Raw genomic sequence first — 22,338 nt, forward strand, 5'->3', positions numbered from 1 at the left:
TCCAAATGCTTCTGCACTTGGGTTGTAGATAACATGCTGTGAGAGAAGCCAAAGGAATATTTTATTTTTTGTTTTACAAAATAAGCATTTGGGTCAGGAGCTCGACCATGTTCCCCTTTCCACGAGATACAGTGAAGATCTATTTATTTACACATCATTACTCTTGTCCTCTTGGCATTGCACCACACGTGCATCATTCACAACATAATATAATATCACAACTGTTTTTTAGAGAGGCGCTCCTTCACCACAGACCTGCAGCACTGCTGTTAGTTTCTCCGACATCTACACTCTCACGTGCGCGCACACACACACACACACACACACACACAAACTGAAGCAGCCATGCCATGTCCTATGCAGCTTGTTGTACTTCCTCTTTCTCTCCTGTTTTTTCGTGGGAATCACACACTGTGGCTTACAGCGTGCACATCACATCACATCATGTTTTTGCCGGTTCTACTTGAGCAATAACGTTCAGTCCAGCAGCACATCTCCCCTCCTAATCTCTCTCGTGCATAGACCACACACACTGGCATAATTAGTCATCGCATGTTCAACGCATCACAACATGCGACATCAGGGGGTTCTGTCAGAGAGGGAACTGGGGGCTGCTTAGTCATGTCACACGTTCGCTCGGCAGAGGCCGTGTGCTTCTTTCAAAAAGTTCAACTGACCACAAGAGCTCAGTGACCACCACAATGGCCAGCCAGTAAAAGCCTTATGCCACATTCTCTCACAGACCCAAAACTCCCAGTTCCTGTTCTATTACTCCTAGCATGTATGCCCGTCTAGTTAACCCGTTTGTTCCTTTGTCTTTGTCTTGCCACGCTCAATTGATCTGGAACAGGAACCTCTCTTTGTGCCAGCACAGTATAAACTACCACTAAGCAAAGCTGGTGCTTGACTCCAGTGTGTCAGTCTAACAACGGAGGCTGGAGCTCCCCAGGGGGGCTGATTTGATTTATCATGTGTTTGCTCAGTGGACACGCGCAGTGGCTTATTTCATATACAGCATAGATAAACAGTGGGAAGCTTTGAGCCTTTCAAGGACAAACAGTGGAAGGTTTTAGGCCTTTGAGGGCACAATTTCACTGAGGAGAAGACAGTGGCTTTAAGCCTTTCGTGCGGTCACGTACATTTGTGGTTGTCACTGTGTTGTCAAAACTCTCCAGTGTGCTGTGTTGTGAGTTATATGACTTATCCTCTCTAAACTGTTTATTTTCCAGCTGTAAATTAGACAACAATACTAAATGCTCTCTACACTAAAGTTCATATAAAGGTCAACACTCAGCCACACCTGGCCTCATTTTGTTTCAGATATTTGCACCGGTACTTGGACCCTCTGTGTCAGGAAGCGTTTTTTTTTTTTTTTTTTTTTTTTCCTTTTAACCACTATGTCTATGGTAAACATATTTGTAATGTTGAAAACGGATGGATTTGAAACTAACTGCTCCAGTCACTGGTGGGCAACTAACACCTTTTAGTTTCCTCTGGGTGCCTCTGTTTCCTGTGCAGGCTCTGCACTTCCTGATTCAGCGTTGCTCACACGCGAGTGGTTCCGCTCTGAAAGCTAAAACTGTAATGACACACCCTGCACAGAGGACGACTCCCTCTCATAGACGAGATAGGGGGCGGGGAGTAGGGAGGAATCCGATAGAGAGGAAGATAAAACTGAGAGAGACAGAGAGAGAGAGTGTGTGTGTGTGTGTGTGTGTGTGTGTGCAAGAGGAAGGAAAGAGAGCAAATGTGTTGCTTGTAGGCGTATGCTTGCAAGTGACTGATCTACTAATTTCTGTTATTGTTCTCTTTATCGTCCACTAGAGGTCAGTCTTCCCATAGAAAGGTTTGCTTATGAGTCGCCACAAAGGCAATCCTGAGGTCAGTAGACTTAAGACATTTCACATTACAAAGAAGCCAACAACACATCCTGTTGAGATAAGATACGCACACCGTGGTGAGCCAGTTAATTATTACTCTAATCAACATCCAGTCCCGTGCTCAGGGTAAAAACCAATCCCATCTTAAAGACATCTGAATGATACACCAACACTGAGACCCTTTGATATGTAACAGAGGGTACATTCTTTAGCCCTTGATTTTCTAATGAGCCCACATGTTTGAAGAAGAGGTCATATGATCCACAGCAAGAAACAGTTCATCTGTAAAGTCTACAGATTGGAGTAAACAGATCCTCAACATATGTTTACTCCTCAACACATGTTTGACAGTGTAAAAAGTGCTTTCATCAAGAAGTGTTTGTTAAAAATGCAAGTTGACAAAAAAACATGTCCTTTAAAAGGTCCGTTATCCTCTAAGACTGTGCACATCGGGCTGATTTTTTTCTGCTTTTGGACCCTGTAAAGCAGAAGAAAAGGACAAGTTATGAATGAAAGAACCAATAAAATACGAACAAGAATAACTCACTCGAGGAACTAACCACTTACAAAATTCATTGTGAACACCAACACTGAAAAGAGACACGAAATAGAACACGTATGACACATATCAATACAAATGTCAGACATAAATGTAGCTCACCGTTTTCATCTGACGTGTCGATCGTCATTAAGGATTGGCTCTTTGTGCCCATTTTTGACAGTTTTTTGTTTTTCCCCTTGAATGCCCCAGACACCTCTGGACTCAAGTCCTCAGAGCTGTCCACCTTCCCATTGGGCATGTCACCACCCGTAGGGGAGCTCGGATTGCTGCCCGTACCGTCTTTCTGACTGTTCGACCTCTTGAAAAAGTTTTTCAGCGAGCTTTTTTTCTTGTTGCCCGCCGGCTTGCCCGTCGGCGACGAGGGCAGTGGCCCGAGCTTGTCCAGCCGCTCGCTGCTGGCCTGCACCGACTGCCTGTCCTCGGGGGCCTCTGCCGCCCCTCCCAACCCCTGGCTGGACAGCCCTCGCCAGACGGGCACGTCCTGGAGGGAGGCCGTGGGTCCCGGGAACGCCAGCTGGTACTTGGGGTTGTAGTATTTGTGTGCTGGCACCTTCATCTCGCCCTCGGTGACGCCCTTGGCGTCGCCCAGGCTGACCTGGAACCGGGAGGTGGCGGGCGGACGCTTGGCTACGGACGGGGTGCGGTTGGGCAGTGCCACGGGGCGGCTGATGTGGAACTCCTTGTAGAGGTCCATCTTCTCGGAGATGGCGTAGAGTTCGCGGAAATCGTTGTCGAAGAAGTCCACCACCTGGCCCGACATGACGGTGATCATATTACGGTCCATGCGGAAGGAGCTCCAGGAAAAGCTGGGAGATTAAGACAAGGACAGTTCCAACCTTTTACCTTCATGGCATAAACTCTCAGCAGGAGAAAAAAACATGTAAAACGTCTACCTCAATGGCACTGTATGGTTCCTCAAAGATATAAAGCTGAAGAAGCTATTCTGAATATGTAATTTGCACAAGTTCTCCATGTATATTGCTACTAATCATAATGTGTGGACGCAGGAGGGATACTCTTCATAACAGACTTCACGTTTGCAAACCCCCACTCTAGAGATTCTTTAAAGGAGAATTCCAGTGAGTTTTTCGAAGTCACTGAGTACTGTCATTACGGAAAAACACCCAAAAACAATTATCTTGCTCAAGTTGCTGCAGCCAACAGCTAGAGCTGACAGGCATCTACAGTGCTACACTCTGGGGGCATGTTCATGAGCCCCAACAGAGATCCTATGTGAAAAATCGCCGGAATTCTCCTTTAAGAGCAAATGGCATGGATTGGGACCACCACCATATTCATTTGACATCTCTCCTTAACAGCCTCTCATAGGGGTCCAGCAGATTTGCACCTGTGATGTATGGCTTTGAACACAACCCCTAGATGCTGCTCAGTTAGTTACTGCAGCCGCTGCCTTTGCACTTACCTGTAGGAGCCGAACATGACCTTGTCTCCATCCACCAGCATGTACTTGCTGCACAGAATCCCAGGGATCGTCCCGAAGGAGAGCTGGAACCCAGCTCCACTCACCGTCCTCACCCGGAGGTGCTGAGAAACATTCACCACACAAGACACCTCAAGTCTGGCAAGAAGAATAAGCTGCGGCTACACACAACTGGCTAGCACAGCTAACCCAAAGGAACAATTCAATGGTGCATTCATATTTATTTACTGCGTTTGCCCCATACTTAGAGGATAGTAAAATATTATTACATTTGCTATATTTTATTGGAATGTATTCTTGTAAAGCTACCTGTTATCTTATTGTATTGCTTCCACCTTATACTACATTCGACTAAAAATGTAAACCAAGGGAGCAGAACACATTAACTCACAGTAGTGAATTTCCAATCCATCACATCACATGACATACACTAGTTATTCTTGTTGCTATCAACAAACAGTCCCATGTCTGACTTAATAAATCACATGTAAGATCTTAAGGTAGATAACATCTTAGATAGAGAGATCTGACCTTTGGATTTACCTAAGTACCGTCAAAACAAATATATTTACATATAAAGAATGTTTTAAAATGTCAAGCAATCATATTTGTTTTCCGTATTGCTACATTTAAAAATCAGCTGAGAATGGTAACGCTGACAAAAAAGAACAAATGCAGTTAATTGAGGAAAAAAGCCAAGTTGTGTCGTCTCTGCTCCTGACTCACCTTGAGGTGCAGAGGGCCGACCTGCAGCCTGTTGACCATGTCCAGAAAGTGAGGCGCCCCGCGGATGTCCAGGACGATGTAGACAGCCACGCCGCGCTTAGAGGCGGCGTCCAGGAGGTCCTGCAGGATGTGGAGGTCAGTGAGGAGGTCCATCACTATGGCGACCATCTGAAGGCGAAAGGATGGCACACATCGGCTTGAACAGGAGGACTTGATGGCACACATCATTTTAAAGAAACACAATGGAAGAATTGATATCTATGCCCCTTGGCGTCAATATTAAGTGCCATTTAACCCTAAGACGGTACCCAGTTAGTCAAAAACCGACTACAAGGGTCATGATCCTACCTAATCAACAACGTTGCATAGTGCAATATCAAGCGTTCTGGGCGTTCACTGACAATGTCAGGGACTTCCTTCTCCATATCACAAGTCAGTGTGGCATCAGAATGAGTTTGAAGCCATTATTTGAAAATGAAACATAGTCATCTTTCATCCACCTGTCATGTTTATCAAACTGTATCTGATTATTTGTGTTTCGCTTTCATCCCCTTCTATTGTCAAAGCACTAAAGCAAGCTTTATTGCCCTTTTACAGTGCCTATAAAAAAGTATATGTATTCAACCCCCCCCCCACCCTTGGACGTTTCCACTTTTACTGCTTTCATAAATGTAATCTTGATCAACCATCATCAATCATCAAAGTGAAAGCAGATTTCTACAAAGTGTTTTGTTAATTAAAAATATATAATGTATATATAAAAAAATATATACTATATTTATAGTATAGTAAAGACACCTGTGTCTGGAAGGTCCAGTAACTGGAAGTTAGTATCCCTGGCTATAATTCCACCATGAAGACAAAAGAACACTCCAAACAACTCAGAGAAAAGGTTATTGAAAAGCATAAGTGAGGAGATGGATACAAAAAAAGTCACTGCCCTTGGAGTTCAGTGAAATCCATCATTAAGGAATGTAAACAATACGACTAAATGTGTAAATCTGCTTAGAGCAGGCTGTCACCACAAACTGAGTGACCGTTCAAGGAGAATACTGGTGGGGAAGGCCACCAAGGCGAATATGTACAAAAGGCAAGGCACATATGGTGAAAACTACACAGAAATGGTTTAAAGACAAGTTGAATGCTCTGGAGTCTGTTGTAGTGACATTATAAAAAACCTGTAATCACTCTGGATGACTCGCACACAGTGAAACTGAGAATGTAGGAATATATACGATGACGGGGATCAGGGAGTAGATCTCACACAACGTTCCAGCGCTCCTACACAAAGGACTAGGTGTGTTTACTATGTGCGGCGTTGTTGAGAATCTCACCTCTTTCCCAAACAGAGAAACTGGGCTGGCCTGGGACAGGGCTTAGACATTTTTCAGGGTATTATATCATACATCATCATGTGATATTACATTACGCCATTGCACATGTACAGAGACTAAGATATAAAAAAAAAAAAAAAAAAACAGTTTTATACTGTCGCCTTAAGTTGTGGACCATGGCTGACAGAGTCCTGAGGAGCAGACAGACCACTGACTGAAGTTCCTAAACTCGACCCAGGACACTTTTTGCCTGGCTGCCTTCAAGTCAACAATACTGATCGCTCAACCACGTCAGTGCCACTTCTATCTCTGGGGCAGAAGCACCGCAGCATGAGAAAAGGGACATCAGCACAATTGTCTGACCAAGCTAGCTCAGGGCAACCCCTGCTGTGACATTCAATCTGAACGTCGCCAGCTTTCTGCATGCACGCTTCACGAAAAAAGGCTTTTGATGTGTATTCAGTGCCGTGGGACTGGGACGACGCCTCCCTGCGCAAATCCAAAAATGACGCAGTCAGCTGTGCCATGCCACACCGCGCTGTGCATCCTATGCCTCCTCAAATACGCTAAAAGTCGGAGCCAGACATAGGCCTGAGGAGGAGGAGGAGGATTATCCAAACACGCCAGACTCTTCAGAATGCCAGCAGACAAAGGAAAGCGTCACTGTCCCTCACACCCACCCTTGGGCCAACGTGACCATGCGAGTTCCTATCGCCTTGAACTGCCCAACTGGGATCACACACATAAGCAATTTTAGCGAAGTGGGGGTTGGGCTTTGGTGTAGCTACGATCCAGGTAGAGTGACACCTGAAGAAACCATCAATCACTGTCTGGTAGAACAAGTCAGTCAGGCTCTTTGGTTTTGTTTCCTCTGTTCAGCGCGCACACACACACACACACACACACACACACAATAGGTTCTTAATAGGTCTTGCCGTGATAAGGAATGTGTTTATTGGCCTTCTTTGAAAACGAGCTTCATTCCTGATGTCCTTATTGTGGCCTTTTAAAGATCACCTTATTCCCGGAAACACATTCAATCTGTCTTCCACTTTCATTTTTTCTTGTCCACGCTCTTGTTTTCTCTAAGTGCTTTCTTTCATGGGCAAACTTATTAGAGAGGAGAAAAAGAGTTTGACTCCTGCACTGGAAAACAAAAAGAAAATGCAACAACACTTTTATCACTCTCAGCTTGCCAGTAACTCCCTGCGGTTTGTGCCAAGTTGTTTGTTGTTGCACACTCCAAACTGGGGCCTATCAAAACCTATACATAATCAGGAGGGTGGCATGTGAACTGTAGTATTGTGTCACAGTCACAGACAGTCCCTGGACTCCCATAAAGAGATGAGGTGGACAATAAGCTGGAAAACCTTCACCAGACACAGGTCAAAAACAAAGTCTTCTCAAAACCACACAGGTAGTCTGTCTCAGATAGAAACCTAGTTAATGATCTACAGGTCCACATATTGTGTTGAGGTGCACACATATGCCTCCTCTGTCAGAGAGCATTAAGAAAACAAAAGCCACAGACTATATATAATATAGCACCTTGGCCATAATGGCATGACCCACATACAACTCTGAATGGCATTGACAAGTAGGTCACAATAAAACACTTCCTGGTTGACTCATATCAGGTGACTCTGGACTGCAGGAGTGGCTTTTGCTGGTCATATAATGTACATCACTGAGATGGACAATTGATTATGAACAACTTTAGCTTTTTTTACTGTATCACATCAAGGGCAATGGAATTCTTAAGGCAAGTCCACATGTGTCCAAGTATGTTAGTGGATGTTCATTTTATATTGATTATAGGCCCAGTGAAAGCAATTTTACTGGAATTCTGTCTAACCTCTGCACACACATACGCCACACAATGCACTGGCATGTGTTTGGATGGCACACAAATAGTTGGTCTACTTACCCAACCACACATGCCGCTACTTGGGTAGGTAAATATAAAAGGAAACTACCTGTTGGCATTACATAATGACCACAAAGAAGACCTATATTGGAATTTGACACTAATCCGCAGTTTCGGTTCACCACTGCATCTAGAAAACTCATAGTGTAACTTTCAGCAGGGTTGCAATTAAAACCTTTGACAAGTTTTCACATTGAGAGATCCAAACCTATGAATCTATAAAAGTTAATATTCACATAGGCACAGCCTCTCCAAGAACAGTACAACAATGCCCTGTATTAGGTTAATGTGAGTAATACAGACAATCTTTACCAATAGCCTACCAATGGTAAGGCACCAAAACTGGGTGTATACAGTAACATGGTGAAAGCAAATACTGTCAGCGTGAGTACTTTGCACTTAGAAAATAATAAACGTTGGCTCTGCCATGATATAATATGAGTCACTTAAACAAACGCATTGAAGAGGGTGATTCATTACAGATCATGGCCAACTGTACGGAAAAGTAGATACATCTGTGACACACTGTTCCGCTGACGAGGCTGTGTATTATTCTAATGTATCCTAATTTATGAAATCCTTTTGATGTGTCGCAAAGTTTATATATGCAAATCCTTAGTCGGCAAAACTGAAGTTGTTCTGTATATTAACGATGACAACTTTTGAACTTTGAAAAAAAGGGGATTGCAGTAGCCTAGTCTAATAAATCTAGCAGGACTGTAAACTAAAGCAAGTAAAGACATGTCCCACACACACGTAGGCTACGCTCCTAAACTCTTGCGCATTCTTCCCCCTTCCTCGCTGGCACATCATTTAGAATATTTGCTATCGATTGAACTAGCATGATCAACGAATGATGTCAACCACGTAAACAAATGTGGGCAGACAACTGTAAAACAACAGCCAAAAATGTATTTGATTAAGAATAGTAAGAAATATATCTATGAGCTAAATAAACTACCTTGTTTGCCTCTTGAATAAGTTTGCGCACCACCTCCTTGATGTGAGGCGAATTCTGTTTTGGTGGGTGCGTGTGAACTGCCACACGCGTGACACCTTTAAAGAAACCTCCTGTCGGCCAGCCGAGATCCAGTGGCGGTATTTCAGTGTCCGAAAGCTGAGGCCAGTATGTTGAACGTAAACTAGAAGAGGAACCCTCTCTCTCTTTACTTTCAGGTGTTGCTGAAGAATTCTCGTCATCCTCTTCGTTTGTTGGATATTCTTTCACTGTTTCCCTTATCCACTTAATCTCCCGGGCAGATAAAAAATCTTTTGTATTTTCTGTTTTCAGTTGCATTTTGAAGGCGCCATCGCCTTCTTTCAGTAGCAGCTCCAAGGCAACGCGCTGCTCTTCGCTATATAAAAACTCCGGCCTGGACTCCGGGATTTTGTCGTTTATGTGACCGTCGTCCATACATTCCAGCTGGGACTCAGCCATGACTGCGACGCCGGCGTGTGCAGTAGCACCTGTCCCGAGTTTTAAGGGTGAAGAGAGTAGTTCCGTCAACTTCGCCTTACCTGTTAAGAATGCCGTAGGCTGCATGTAGGTAAGCAGCCCAAGCTGACGGCTGATGTGGGTGGGTGGGGTCAAGGAAAATCCTGGATAAACACTTCCACACTCAACACAACCTACTGATTTGGGCTATAGCCTACTTAGCAAACTTTAGGTAGGCCTATTGCCAACATGAAATGACTACATTTACAATCTTGCAGCCAGTAAACACACATTCAGCCTTAATGATAAAGACAGCATAGCCTACATCTTCAAGGTAGCCTATACACCAGGCCAATTCATTTATAAAATCGAACCAACACCATCCTCTCAGAAAAATACATTTTATTGAGACGTGAAAATACAATGCAACAGAGGTACAAATAGACTAAGCAATGTGTATGAGATATCATGGACTTTTGTAACTGTTTTGAAATGGGCATGGCAATGGGCAACAACAACAATCAGCGAGGGGATTGAAATCAGGCAAAACATAACTGTGTTCCTGCAGAGAGAGCGTGATGAGGCTGGGCCTTGTGGTCATACAGGTGTGGTGTAGTTAGATGGGAAGAGGCCCGTCCGCCCCCGAAGCTTTCCCTTCCACCAGGACGGGTCCGTCTGTTCCACGACCTCGATCACGTCTCCGCTGCTGAAGTCCAGCTCGTCCCTCTCCTCCGCCAAGAAGTCGTACAAGGCCCTCACTTTCAGCGCGGCCGGCTGATGACGGAAAGGAAAAAGTAAAGAGTCGGAAATAGGTGGTCATCGCTTCAGAAATGAGTCATCGGCTTCAGAATAGAAAAGAGTCGCACACAACAAAACACAAGCGCATACCCACAAAGTATACACAAAAAGTCTGATAATAATAAAGATATACTATCTTGTTGTGTCTCCGTTGCAACAGAAATGTAATCCAAATTAGACTGTGTAGCATTTACCAGTAAATATAACTGATCAATTCAATTATATATACTGTATGTATGTATGTGCCACCGATAATCCACCATAACGTTCTACATCAAATAGTTTACGTTGATGTAATGTTGCTGCAGGTGACTGTGGTGTGTAAGGCCATCGCCACCCCTCTGCTGTGGGGAAACCTGACTCTGAGCGCCTCTCCCACGGGAAGCACACGTCACGGTGCCTCACCTGCCTGCCTGCTGCTGTGGCAGCTGTGTGACACAGCGTGGCTTGTCTAGGGGTGAGGCCCAGTGAGGGCTCTTCCCATAACTGTCGTGCGAGTTACCTGAGGAGGAGAAGGAAGGGGCTCCGATGGGCGGGCGGGCAGAGCGCCGGTTCTCGTCGTGCTGCGTCCTCGCTCCTGATTGGACAGATTGGAGTGGGAGAAACTGAACGACTGAAACACCGGCCTTCAACTGACAACTTTGACAGCTCGAATGACAAATGCTGTCAGCATGGAATTACTCCCGAAACTTTACACCATGCAGCATCATGTGAGGACGACCTTGAGGTATTCCAGGGGGAACTATCAATCAAAGACATTGTCTACGTTTCCATACACACCATATTCCGATTAAGGTCCATATTGTGGTTATGGCAATATTCAGAATAAGAAAAACAGGAATTTCCCCGTTTTCATGTTAATCAGCATATTCTGAATAAAGCAGCAACGTGCAGTAGAATTAATACCGGCGTGATGACGACTCAATGGTCTCTGTCCGTTTCATTCATGACTGCGAAATAAGTGCTGTTGGCCGGATTAGAGCCACTATTGTTTTGCTTTTTAGCCTTATAATAGTCGCTTTAAAGGGGGGTTTCCACCAATTCTTCAACTCTCAAAAGTGCACGAAAAACCTGCTTCTTTGAGCATTGCGATGCCTTCACCCATCAACGAATTCCATAATGACATTCAAACTCCGGTTTTAACACATAAACTGACCTCATCTACCCTCTAGAAGTACAAATTTTAGCCACACTTTTCGCTGTGTTTGCGAAGTGTCAGAGCAACAACCAAACTACCAAAATTCCTTGCATGAACATGCGCAGATGTAAGTTAATATTCCGAAATGGTAATTTTCTGACTAACGTGTTTACATGCCTAAATATTTTGATTATAACAGGCATACGCCATGGGTGTTATTCAGGTTTTTAGTAATCGGAATATGAACTTAATCAGGTTATGGCAACTGGAATAAGGTGTTTAAAAGACTCATACGCAATCAGAATATTGCCATTATTTCGGATAAAAACAGAATATGGTGTGCATGCAAACGTAGTTATTCATTTGGGTTTATGTTGGTTAGATGGAAGGAGGAAGATGTTGTACTCTACCTGTTGATGTGCGACCGGCTCAGGAGGTCCTTTGAAACTCTACCAGCAACAAGACAGGTGAAAACAGAAAAGATACAAATTTATGACATTTAAGCCATTCTAAGGACCAAACATTACACATCCATGTCTCTCATCACCTTTCGTGATTGGGTCTCACATTAAAATAATGGCACTTGTCAATACTGACTAGTTGTTTGACTGGTAAACTGTCCTGGCCTCTCCAATAAAAAGCCCTGAATACTACCTCCCAACCATGGACTGTCATTATGGAGGAAATGTGGTCAAGATGTGAAGTGGACCTTGGGGAAGTCCACTGGGTACTATCAATCAATCAATCAATCAATCAAAATCCCTCTGTCACGTGTAAACGGGGTTGAGTGGTGGGATGATGTAACAGTGGTGTACCTGTGGAGGTGGCATTGGCTCAGGAGGTCCTCTGAAACTCTACCAGCAACAAGACAGATGAAAACAGAAAAGATACAAAGTGATTTTATGACATTTCAAACATTCTAAGGACCAAACATTACACATCCATGTCTCTCATCTCCCTTCGGTTCTAACATTAAAATAATGACACTTGTCAAGACTTGACAATCAATCAATCAACCAATCAATCAAAATCCTTCTGTCACGTGTAAAGGGGGTTGAGTGGTGGGATGATGTAACAGTGGTGTACCTGCGGAGGTGGCATTGGCTCAGGAGGTCCTCTGAAACCCTGCGGCTGAGAGACGAACACCAGAGAGGGAAAAGACAAGGACATGAGTAAAACAGGTGATTCTGCATCAGCTCGTATCATTGGTCAGTCTGGCCATTAAAAAGCCACACACTAGGAAGGTCCATTCAGGCGATTTTTCGTCACCCATAGTCGACACTCCTTAATTGACTATTCACTGTTTACCGATAAGAAAATGTAGGCCCATTTAGAACGGATAAGTGACTGTCACATAAAAAAAAAAAAAATTAGAAGTGAAAACAATTCACAACTTATGTACATAATGAGCAAGAAGTTGCCAGACTTCTTGCTTGTGTAATGGTTCAAAACTAAACGAACATTTAATCCTCCAGCACAAATGTGCTTAAACGGCAGGTCCGGCAGCCTGCATTTTGTGTTAGATGGAACATACTGTATTTTAAACTCAGGCATATTATCAGCAAGTAGCCTAAGCAGGCACACTTTCTAATACATAAGCTCGTTAGAGTGCTGGAAAGAAAAGCAGTTCAGCTATCGGGTATATTTAATATAATGACCAACAACCAACGTTTTAACAATGGAAAGTTGTGCCATTTTCATAGCCTAAACATTATAAGGCTGGCCTATATAGGCTATAGTATATTCCAGAGGTGTGGACTAGTCACATGACTTGGACTCGAGTCAGACTCGAGTCATGATTTTCATGACTTCAGACTCGACTTGACAAAATTAGAAATTGTAACTCGACTTGGACTTCCATGATATTGACTCGAGACTCGACTCTGACTTTGCCCCTTTGACTTGTAATGACTTGACTTGCGGCATGGGTAAAATTGTATAAAAACAACTATTTTCTGCCCATACCAACTTCAGCAGCCTCAAGTTCATCGTTAACGTTACACCTGCATTGCAAAGTTATTTTGCATGGAATGCAGACTCTTATCTATTGTGAGAAGGGATGAACATCACTGAATATGCTACCATTTGTCGTCTGACTTGGATCATGTGATATTGTGATGGATCCTCTGATCCCTTTGATGTGGTTCGATATAGCCTAAACAATTTAATTTGCTCCACAGAGCTAACCGAAACGATCAATAAATCATCATCAATGACTGATGGGATTTCAAGCTTACACCCATATTAGCGTTGTGTTTTGCAACATTAAATATCAAGCTTTCATTTGCAGTTTTCTATCGCTCATTTGCACGTCAGTGGGGGCCGTATATTCTGTACTGGAGCATGTGCTTGCTGCTGAGAAGGTCTCACGCACAGAGGTTAGAAGGAGGATGGCTTTGCATTTTCTACCAAAATACTTTAAAGGTGTGTATTTTTGTAGTTTAAAAATACTGCCAAATATTCTTGGTAAAACCAATAGCAGAGGTGAACAAAGTAGCCTACACAATTCCTTGTTACTTGTTAGGGACCAGTTGGGGCATGTTTCATGTCTGTTGCTGAGATAGTTTCGATCGTCAAAAGGTCAGAATCGCCAGCATCTTGTAGGGGCTGTTTTTAAAGAGTAGCCTAGAGATTGTCTGTGCTGTGGCGAGTGAGACAAGGTAGGCTATGTGTTGCGTGATATCTCTGCCCCCAAGTAGCAGTGCTTCGCCCCAATATACTGTAGTCTCAAGTCAATATATCTGCCTAAATCGCCTCGTCTTCTTAATCTGCATTGCCAGTTGTAGCCTACTCGTTGTGAATACCAGGCCACAAGTAATTAGGGATTTTTTTATTGGCTCACTTTGCTGACACTAACTAACAATGCAACGAGAGATTCCATTCACTAAGCTATAAGACAATGCATGTAAGGAGACAAAAATGCTTTTGCTCACTTATCTAACTCTAGGGGAGACGGTGAATAGGCTAACCCAATTCCACACCACATACATATCACATACATATTCCATACCACATACATATCGCACGTTCGACTTATCGAACTCTGGGAAACACGGTGAATGAGCTAAAGTCCCAAAAAGTCGGTGTGTTCCTTTAAAGTTGCTTCATTAGCATCAAAGTCGGGACATAGTAGGCTATTACATAGTGAACTCATTAGAATCAAAAAACCTGTATTCACTCTTACTTTTCCTCAGTAAGAGAACAAAGGATAGCCTACTTTGTTTGTCTTTGGGCTTGTGCTTATATACGGAGCCCCTAAGGACGTGAGCAAAAAAAAATCTAAAGTTTAGTTTCATGTGCTCACGTGAAACTTTCATGTGCGCGTGAAACTTTCATGTGCGCACTTGAAACTTTCATGTGAGCACATGAAAGTTTCATGTGTGCACGCAAAACTTTTTCACATGAAACTTTCGCGTGCGCACATGAAACTAAACTTTAGATTTTATTTAGCTCATGTCCCCTTAGGGGCTCCGTACTTATAAGTGTTTTAAAACACTTCAATATGTCAAGTATGATATATTGATAAGAATGATATATAGAAAGCATGATTGATGACATATTAATATGCAGTAATAAGATAGTGACTTGTTTAGGTCTCGAAAAAATAAGGACTTGGACTTGGACTCGACTTGGCCTTGGTAATACTTGACTTGGACTTGCTTGGGACATCTGTGTCTTGACTTGGGACTTGACTTGGACTTCAGCGTTAAGACTTGAGACTTACTTGTGACTTGCCTAACAGTGACTTTGTCCCACCTCTGGTATATTCCAACCCTGAGTATAGCAACTTCAGTGACTCTTATTCAGAAATAGCATGTCAGCTGTAGTCGCGTGCGCAGTCTATTTGACTGTGAGATGCGCTGTGGAGAATAGCCGCTCATATGGTACTATATCTGCAGCTTAATGTCTGCAAATGTATCTTAATGTATGCAAAGGTAACGCCTAGTGGCCAGCCTTGGGAAACAGGTCTGATTAGCTCTCCAACGGTTAAGAGGGTTTATGTGCAATAAGGGGAATTGGCGTTCACATTCTGTATGTTTACCACATTGCACACTTTTGGTTTTTTAGCGGTTTAATTGATAGTATTAATCAGTTAAAACTCTTCTTAGTGGTTATCGGTCAAACGGTGAATTATAAACACCCCTACCACACATATTGGCTTTCTATCATGGCCAAAAAGGCCATGTGCTGTGCTGTGCTATGGGTCCTCTTCCCCCACCGTACCTGCTGGTCACTGTTCCGTAGGAAGATGCGACTATGCTTGGAGATGGAGTTCTGGGTGTAGTACTCCACCATTTTGTTGAGGGATGTGAACCTTTCTGTCCACAGGTAGTACTGACCACGGTTGTCCCGCATCACCTTAAAGTGCTGTACGTCCTGTTCATGCCTGTGAGACACACACAGAGCCCGGTGAACACATACACACACACCGCCTTTCTCTCTCTCTCTCTCTCTCTCTCTCTCTCTCTCTCTCTCTCTCTCTTTCTCTCTCTCTCTCTCACACACACACACACTAACACACACACTCTCTCTCTCACACACACACACACTAACACACACTCTCTCTCTCACAAACACACGCACACACACGCACTCACACACACACACACACACACACACACACACACACACACACACTCATGAAGTGACCTGTGTGAAATACCACATGAATAGTAATGGCCACCCCTACATAGATTAATTAACATGAACTTTAATGAACACAGGCCTACAAGGTATAGAGCTATAAATCAATCCCATTTATTAACTGTGTCTGGCAGTCCATTTAGTCCAGTCCACTGGCACTACAATATTTCATGACAAACGTGAAAATGCATGAGTCATGACATGGTCAGGGGATCAGCAGTCTGATGCTGCCTATAGAAATGTACCCTGGTGACACAGATACGCACTACTTTCTACAGTCACCAGAGGGCACTCACCACTCACAAGGACCAGAGCCGTATAGAGAGAGAGAGTTTGGCTAACTAGGGAATCGAATGGGCTCCATATTGGACACCAATATTTCTGTAAGGGCCTTTTACATATTGACAAACATTGATGGTAACATTTATATGCCTGTTAATGATGACATATAAGTGATTTATTTCTACATAGCATATTCGCCCCATAGGGTTACACAGTAGTCACACTGTAGAGTCATCTGATGTTGGTATTCAACATGGCGTCAGTTGGCCAAACTCGCTCTATGTACGGCTCTGACAAGGACTTGCTATGTGAAAAGCAAGGTTGTTATGGGTAATGTAGTATTAGTAGTATTTGTGATGTGGAGTTCATTTCTTGAGGGGATGTGAAGAAAGGTAGTTGTAGGTCATATATGGGTTTGAGTCAATGGGCTGATATGTATGAGAATGTTTCAACAGGCTTTGTTTGTCGGGATTGGAGTGAATATGAAACCTTTAAGATCAGATTAGTTTACCCTCTTTAAACAATTACTGAACTGAAACCAGTTTTTTCCCCACTTGTATTAATCTCTTTTTGGAAAAGTAATAAGCCAAAAACAAAGGTCTGTTTATGCTAAGTTCTAAAGGATTTATCTTGCAGCTGCCAATGGAACCACACCTGCCTACACTAACAGACTCATACTCCATCCCACGCACCAACGTTATGTGTGTGAATGACTGGCATCAACAGATACCATCACTGTGTTGTAATGTTGCCTCAAAGACACGCTAACATGTTTTAACGTTTGACTGGAGGGTGAGATGTCAGTTCCACAATCCAAGAACAAATACACAAGTCACCAATAGAAGCCAAGTCAAAATAATTACACAACACCCCAATAGAAGGCAAGTTGAAGAAATTTTGAAAGGCTTGACATTTGTCCTACCAACTACCAACACTTTGCCCTAATTCAGTGGTTGTGGCCTTGCCACTGTTTTCCGCTCTGTGTAGATTTTTCGCTTCATGCTCTTTTGCAAGCTTTGGAATGAGGTGTTGAGGTGAGGTGTTGAAAAAAAATCTCTCTTAACAGAATCTTTTATTCTAACTTAAGATAAGAGATTAGCACTGTTCACTAAATGTACACAAATACATAGAGCTCGCATACATACAGCACAAAAGACCCTCCCGACACCAGTATTCACCACACTGTACCATTTCTTCAATGGCAACTAGAGGTTTTACAAATTAAACAGCCCTCTGAAGTTCGCCTACAAAAACAACCCAAAAGCTGCCATCTTCCCCCATATAAAGAGACCCGGATACCATCTTTGCCCATATTAGGGTATCTGAATCTCCTTATATGGGCAAAGATGGCAGCTTTGTGTCCTTTTTGTAGGCGAACTTCAGAGGTCTGTAATGGCTACAGTTATCTTCTACTCCACGTCTCACCATCGCTAGTCTATCCACCATGGTGGCTAAATGCTTACTGGAGCCAACACTGACAGCAAAGCCACTGCAGGATGAGCAGCAGTGAAAGCTAACGGTTCAAATGCTGACCATATCCATTCTTGACACAATATACAACCTTGCACCTGTGCAGTTGAACCTGTGCTTGAACCTGTGAAGTTCCCTATTCTGGTGAGGGGTTGATGACATTTCAGCCCAAAGGCCAGTCAAATTACACCATGCTCCTGAAGGTTGAAAGAGCAACTTGTTGATTGGCTGGAATTAGCTGCAGCACATGGCCATTTTCCATTTCAAGTCACGACTAATCACTGAACAGACAGCTAGAGGACAGTGGGGAGAATTTTTTTAAATGATTATTTATGCATTTAGCTAAGATTTTTATCCAAAGCAACTTACAGATACCAACTGCAGGGACCAGTGTCCCTGACACAACACAGGGTTAAGAGCCGTGCTCAAGAGCACAACAGTGTAATTGAACCCACTTTTGGGGCTACTGCACGCTAGCCAGGTTCCTTAGCCACCAGACTTTTACACTGCCCATGGGCACCGTCAGACATCCTTAGCCACCACACTTACCACCGCCCATGGGCACCGTCAGACATCCTTTAACCCCTTTAACGCTGCCACTCCACACAGTGGAACAGTGGCGCCTGAATGAGTGTCAGGAAACCCCCTGCAGCAGCTACAGCAGCTACAGCAGCTACAGCAGCAGCAGCAGCAGCAGTAGTGTTATGTTGTGGTCGTGTCTGGCAGTGTAGGGGTCATGTGTCTGGCAGTGTAGGGGTCATGTGGCTGGCTGCGGAGGGCGCTGACCTGACGGAGATAGAGAAGTCCCCCGGGGAGCTCTGGCTGCTGCGGATGATGAAGGAGCCCACGGGCCTGGTGTGGAGCGCCTCCTGGGCCTCGTGCCGACCCGTGTTCTCCTGGTACCAGCTGGAGGCAGGAACAGCACACAGGTGTCAGGCTCTCTCTCTGTCTTCTCTCTCTCTCTGTCGCTCTCTCAGTCTGTCTGTCTGTCTCGCTCTCTCTCTCTCTCTGTCTGTCTGTCTCTCTGTGTCTGTCTCACTGTCTTTTTGTCCTTCTATCTGCGTCTCTGACTGTCTGTCCCTCTCATGCTGACCTGTGTTGAAGGCAGGGACAACACACACGTGTCAGACCTTCACTATCTGTCTCCCTTTCTGTCTGTCTATCTTTCTGCCTACCTGTCTCTCTCTCTGTCTCTGATGCACTATGTCACACCAATAACTGCACAAATACGCACAGGTACAACTACCTCTTTCTTTGAAACACTTTTTCTCTGTCTGACTTCTGACGTCAACAAATGAGTCATCCCTCCCCCTGCCCTATTCTCTGTTGCACAAACACACACACACACACACACACACGCACACACACACACACACACACACACACACACACGCACACAGCTCTGACCAGCCACTCAGGTGTATACAGAACATCGGAACACCTCCCATCTTTACATCTTCTTGAATAACTTGTAGGCCTATATCTTCAAAACAATCGTAGGCCTATATCTTCAAAACAATCTGTACACTGCACAGACAGCTACACTGAAATGTTTTCACGCACACACACACACACACACAAACATACGTACGTACACACGCACACACACTCAACACATATGTGTGTGCACAAGCACACACACACACACCATAAGAGGAAGCTACTTGTGAGACAGCATGTCAGCTCTTTCAGTCAGATGCATAACAGTGCATACAAGAAGCCAAACCCAACAGAGACAAACTGCCTGATATCAACACTCATGTTAAACTTGGCCTTACCTGGGGAGGTCGATGCTGAGGTAATTTTTGGGCACAAAGCCTTCATGGCCATGCATTTCTGCTTTGAACCAGTCATCGTTGGTCCCTAAGATCTTGAACAGAGACAGAACTGTCATAAACCACAATTCCCCTGACCCCAAATGACAAGACAAAGCACACTTTGCAGTGCACCACTGATCACAGTTTAGGTTAGTCAGGTTATCACCTTGTGTGTGTGTGTGTGTCTGTCCGTGTGTGTGTGTGTGTGTGTGTGATCGCTTGTCTATGTGCTTGTCTCTGTGTGTGTGTGTGTGTGGGTGTTTGTGCGCGTGTGTACTGTAGGTGTTTGTGCGCGTGTGTGTGCCTGTGTGTACGCCTGTGTGTCGTGCTCATGGGCTCACCTTGAGTGTGTCTCCTTTCCTGAAGCTTAGCTCGTCCTCGGCGGTAGCGCTGAAATCAAACTTGCCGGTGGCCTCCATGGCGGAGGGTGCACAAAAGCACTGTTCCCTTTATGCTGAGGAGTGATACAAGAAGACAGAGCGAAACAGAGAAAGAGAGAAAGGGAGAAAGTCAGACACAGAGAGAGAGAGAGAGACAGAGAGAGAGAGAGAGGAAATGACACGTTGCACCCAGTATGATAAGCAGCCCTGCTCTGTGAGAAGCTCTCTGAAGCAGCAGCACCAGCAGCAGACACTCTATATTCCCTATATGTTGCTCTATATGTGAGAATTCTTTCAAACTCTGAGTAGATCAAACAGCCCTCCTGTCTGCCACCTTAAAGGATATAGCCACATGGTTTCCCCCTCCCTCCTACCCACCCTCTCCCTCTCTCTCTCTCTGCCTGCCTCCTTCCCTCTCTCTCTCTCTCTCTCTCTCTCTCTCTCTCTCTCTCTCTCCCCCTTTCTCTTTCTGTGGGTGTGGGTGAATGTGTAGGCCTACCTAAAAACAGTGCACTTGCGCAAGCTAGGGCCCCTTCATTTGCACTTTATTTTCACACTTATTTTTGAGACAGTTCATGCAAGCCGAGGTTTACAAGCCCTGGGGCACATTCCTATCCAACTCCTCTGCCTCCTGCGCCCTCCTAATCTATCAGACTAACGGCGACCTACAGTCGTGTCACGTGTGGCAGGAAGACAGGCAGAGCCTGGTGTGAAAATCTAAGGATGTCACTGCGGTCGTGACAGTTGCCTTCCCCTCTCTTTGTAGCACTTTGTAAATGGGACATGTCGGCTGAAGAACTCTTATAGTCACACAGCTAGACAGGAAGCTACATGTGTTTCCATGGAGCTAAACCGAACCAATAAACACAGAGAGGATGAGACGGTCTTGTTGAAAGACACAATGTATGTAAACTGGTGGCCATTCTGGACAGCTAGGAAAAGCAATCTGTCATTTAACAAAACTGTTTTCAGTGCAAACTAGGCTACATGATGGAATGTTAGATGAGAAACTGGGTGAATCTTTCATTGTTGATGTTGTCTTCTTGTTTTTACCAGCTTCAAATCAGGTTTGAACTACATAGTTTTCAGTTAAATAACAAAGTCCAACCTGTTGTGTGTCTCAAATATTCTGACACTAAGGCTTTGTATTTGTTACAGTCATGCAGAAGATCCTATTTCCATCTTGTAGGCCTATGCTAATTGAGATGCTTGCAAATAGGGTAGATAGATAGATAGATAGATAGATAGATAGATACTTTATTGATCCTCAAGGGGAAATTCAAGATAGGGTAGCGGTATGGATTATGCAGGTGTTAAGGTGATAGTGCAGCTCCAGAATCCTGGACGTGGCCTGGTTTGTCTGAGAACGTGAAACTGCCCTTAAAGAAGACCCCCCAGCCAGCCGCTGATTTGCATAGTTTAACCTATTCAAATTTGGAAGCCGCAATTAGAAGGGCAGACAGCCTTGGCACGCCTGGAGACTGTGCGTGGGCAGGCTAGAGTCTAGGCTACTTATCCCCCTACTCCCATTTTATAGTTTTTCACATTCGCAAAACTCGCTCAGAAACGGAACTATACGCACTAGACATGCTGAAAAGGCAGAAATGGATGTTCGTGGATCATTTGTGCGGTTCACGCGAACTATTTGTTTGCACATCACAGTCAAGACTACCATGACTGATAACAATGTCAGGAAGGTCATTCTTTAGCACCTACGAAGAAACTGATTAATTCAATTGGTATATCGTCTTCATGAAAAAATAACACATTCTCAATCAATCTTAAAATGACTGATAGGCCTAGGTTAAAATGCAAGTCTTTTTATGTTAGTAACCTAATATGTGGAACTGCACCTTGAACTAGGCCTATATAGGGCATTTTTGAACATTTAATACATTGTAAGACCTAAAGGGTTTGTATGACAATGCAACTTACCTACCACGTAGGCTACTAGGCTGCCACTGTACCAACAGTGCCCTAACATCAACACGAAGTGTGCACAGCCCAAGTCCCCCTCCACTCGATAGTAACTTTTCCGGGCTTTCCTTTTCCGTATAACGATTAGAGTCTGTGGTAGTGAAGCCTGCCAGACATAAATCTATATTGTCATAATATTTACAACTGTACTAATATTTCATTTTGGTCATCAAATCATCCGTTTCTTATCGAAGCATATACAGTAGAGACGATCAGGTTACTCTCTCAGACGGAAGGAGCCGGAGCAGAATGCTAACTACTCGGCTGAGTTAGGCTACTTCCCCTTGTTAGTGTGTGCATCCTTATTAGCCTGCTGTGCTGTAATGTTTTGCATGACTTGAACCTGTTGTAGGCACCAGCTGCAGACGGGTGTTCCGTCACCCGAATCAAGGTCTGGGAAAAGGGGCAGAGTTACAGTATGTCGGAGATCATATCAGTAGGCTACCCTGCTGCTTTTTTTTTTTTTTTTATCACATGTTGTCTGCTTTTTTATCATCAGCTATTTGAAGCTAAGTTATTATGACCCC

At 44.0% G+C, this 22,338-nt stretch overlaps 2 protein-coding genes across 4 annotated transcripts; both read right to left on the reverse strand.

Annotated features, from left to right (window-relative positions):
• Window positions 1-39: 39 nt before the first annotated feature.
• On the reverse strand, window positions 40-9,378 carry LOC143131998 (protein FAM83F-like). The gene is made up of 5 exons (XM_076291453.1): window positions 8,832-9,378; window positions 4,610-4,777; window positions 3,866-3,987; window positions 2,542-3,248; window positions 40-2,358 (listed from the first exon to the last, which is right to left on the reverse strand). The coding sequence occupies exons 1-5, from the start codon at window positions 9,306-9,308 to the stop codon at window positions 2,315-2,317; spliced, it is 1,518 nt and encodes a 505-aa protein (XP_076147568.1). The 5' UTR covers window positions 9,309-9,378; the 3' UTR covers window positions 40-2,314.
• Window positions 9,379-9,692: 314 nt separating this feature from the next.
• On the reverse strand, window positions 9,693-22,120 carry grap2b (GRB2 related adaptor protein 2b). Of its 3 annotated transcripts, none has more exons than XM_076291450.1 (10): window positions 21,774-22,119; window positions 19,796-19,908; window positions 19,416-19,507; window positions 18,424-18,543; window positions 15,466-15,628; window positions 12,328-12,372; window positions 12,057-12,095; window positions 11,652-11,690; window positions 10,606-10,680; window positions 9,693-10,079 (listed from the first exon to the last, which is right to left on the reverse strand). In XM_076291450.1, exons 2-10 carry the CDS (start codon window positions 19,871-19,873, stop codon window positions 9,903-9,905), a joined length of 828 nt encoding a protein of 275 aa, XP_076147565.1. In that variant the 5' UTR covers window positions 19,874-19,908; window positions 21,774-22,119; the 3' UTR covers window positions 9,693-9,902. The 3 variants fall into 3 exon arrangements, with proteins under 3 accessions (XP_076147565.1, XP_076147564.1, XP_076147566.1); XM_076291449.1 differs by having other exon boundaries at window positions 21,770-22,119; XM_076291451.1 differs by lacking the exon at window positions 12,057-12,095 and having other exon boundaries at window positions 21,770-22,120.
• Between the last annotated feature and the right edge of the window lie 218 nt (window positions 22,121-22,338).

Source organism: Alosa pseudoharengus, unplaced genomic scaffold (assembly GCF_046254945.1).
Source record: "Alosa pseudoharengus isolate Yale_2024_CS ecotype anadromous, Long Island Sound unplaced genomic scaffold, YU_APseudo_1.1 YU_APseudo_1.1_scf_1, whole genome shotgun sequence".
Classification (NCBI taxonomy): domain Eukaryota; kingdom Metazoa; phylum Chordata; class Actinopteri; order Clupeiformes; family Clupeidae; genus Alosa; species Alosa pseudoharengus.

Bases quoted from the DNA above. Each gene is read 5' to 3' on its own strand.
- LOC143131998 (XM_076291453.1), bottom strand. From the start codon at position 9,308: ATGGCTGAGTCCCAGCTGGAATGTATGGACGACGGTCACATAAACGAC. The intron at 3,988-4,609 runs GTGAGTCAGGAG...AATGTTTCTCAG, and splicing joins TCGGCCCTCTGCACCTCAAG to CACCTCCGGGTGAGGACGGT. The intron at 3,249-3,865 runs GTAAGTGCAAAG...TTAATCTCCCAG, and splicing joins GTCATGTTCGGCTCCTACAG to CTTTTCCTGGAGCTCCTTCC.
- grap2b (XM_076291450.1), bottom strand. From the start codon at position 19,873: ATGGAGGCCACCGGCAAGTTTGATTTCAGCGCTACCGCCGAGGACGAG. The intron at 15,629-18,423 runs GTCAGCGCCCTC...TGTGTCTCACAG, and splicing joins GACTTCTCTATCTCCGTCAG to GCATGAACAGGACGTACAGC. The intron at 11,691-12,056 runs GTACACCACTGT...TGTTGCTGGTAG, and splicing joins AGCCAATGCCACCTCCACAG to AGTTTCAAAGGACCTCCTGA.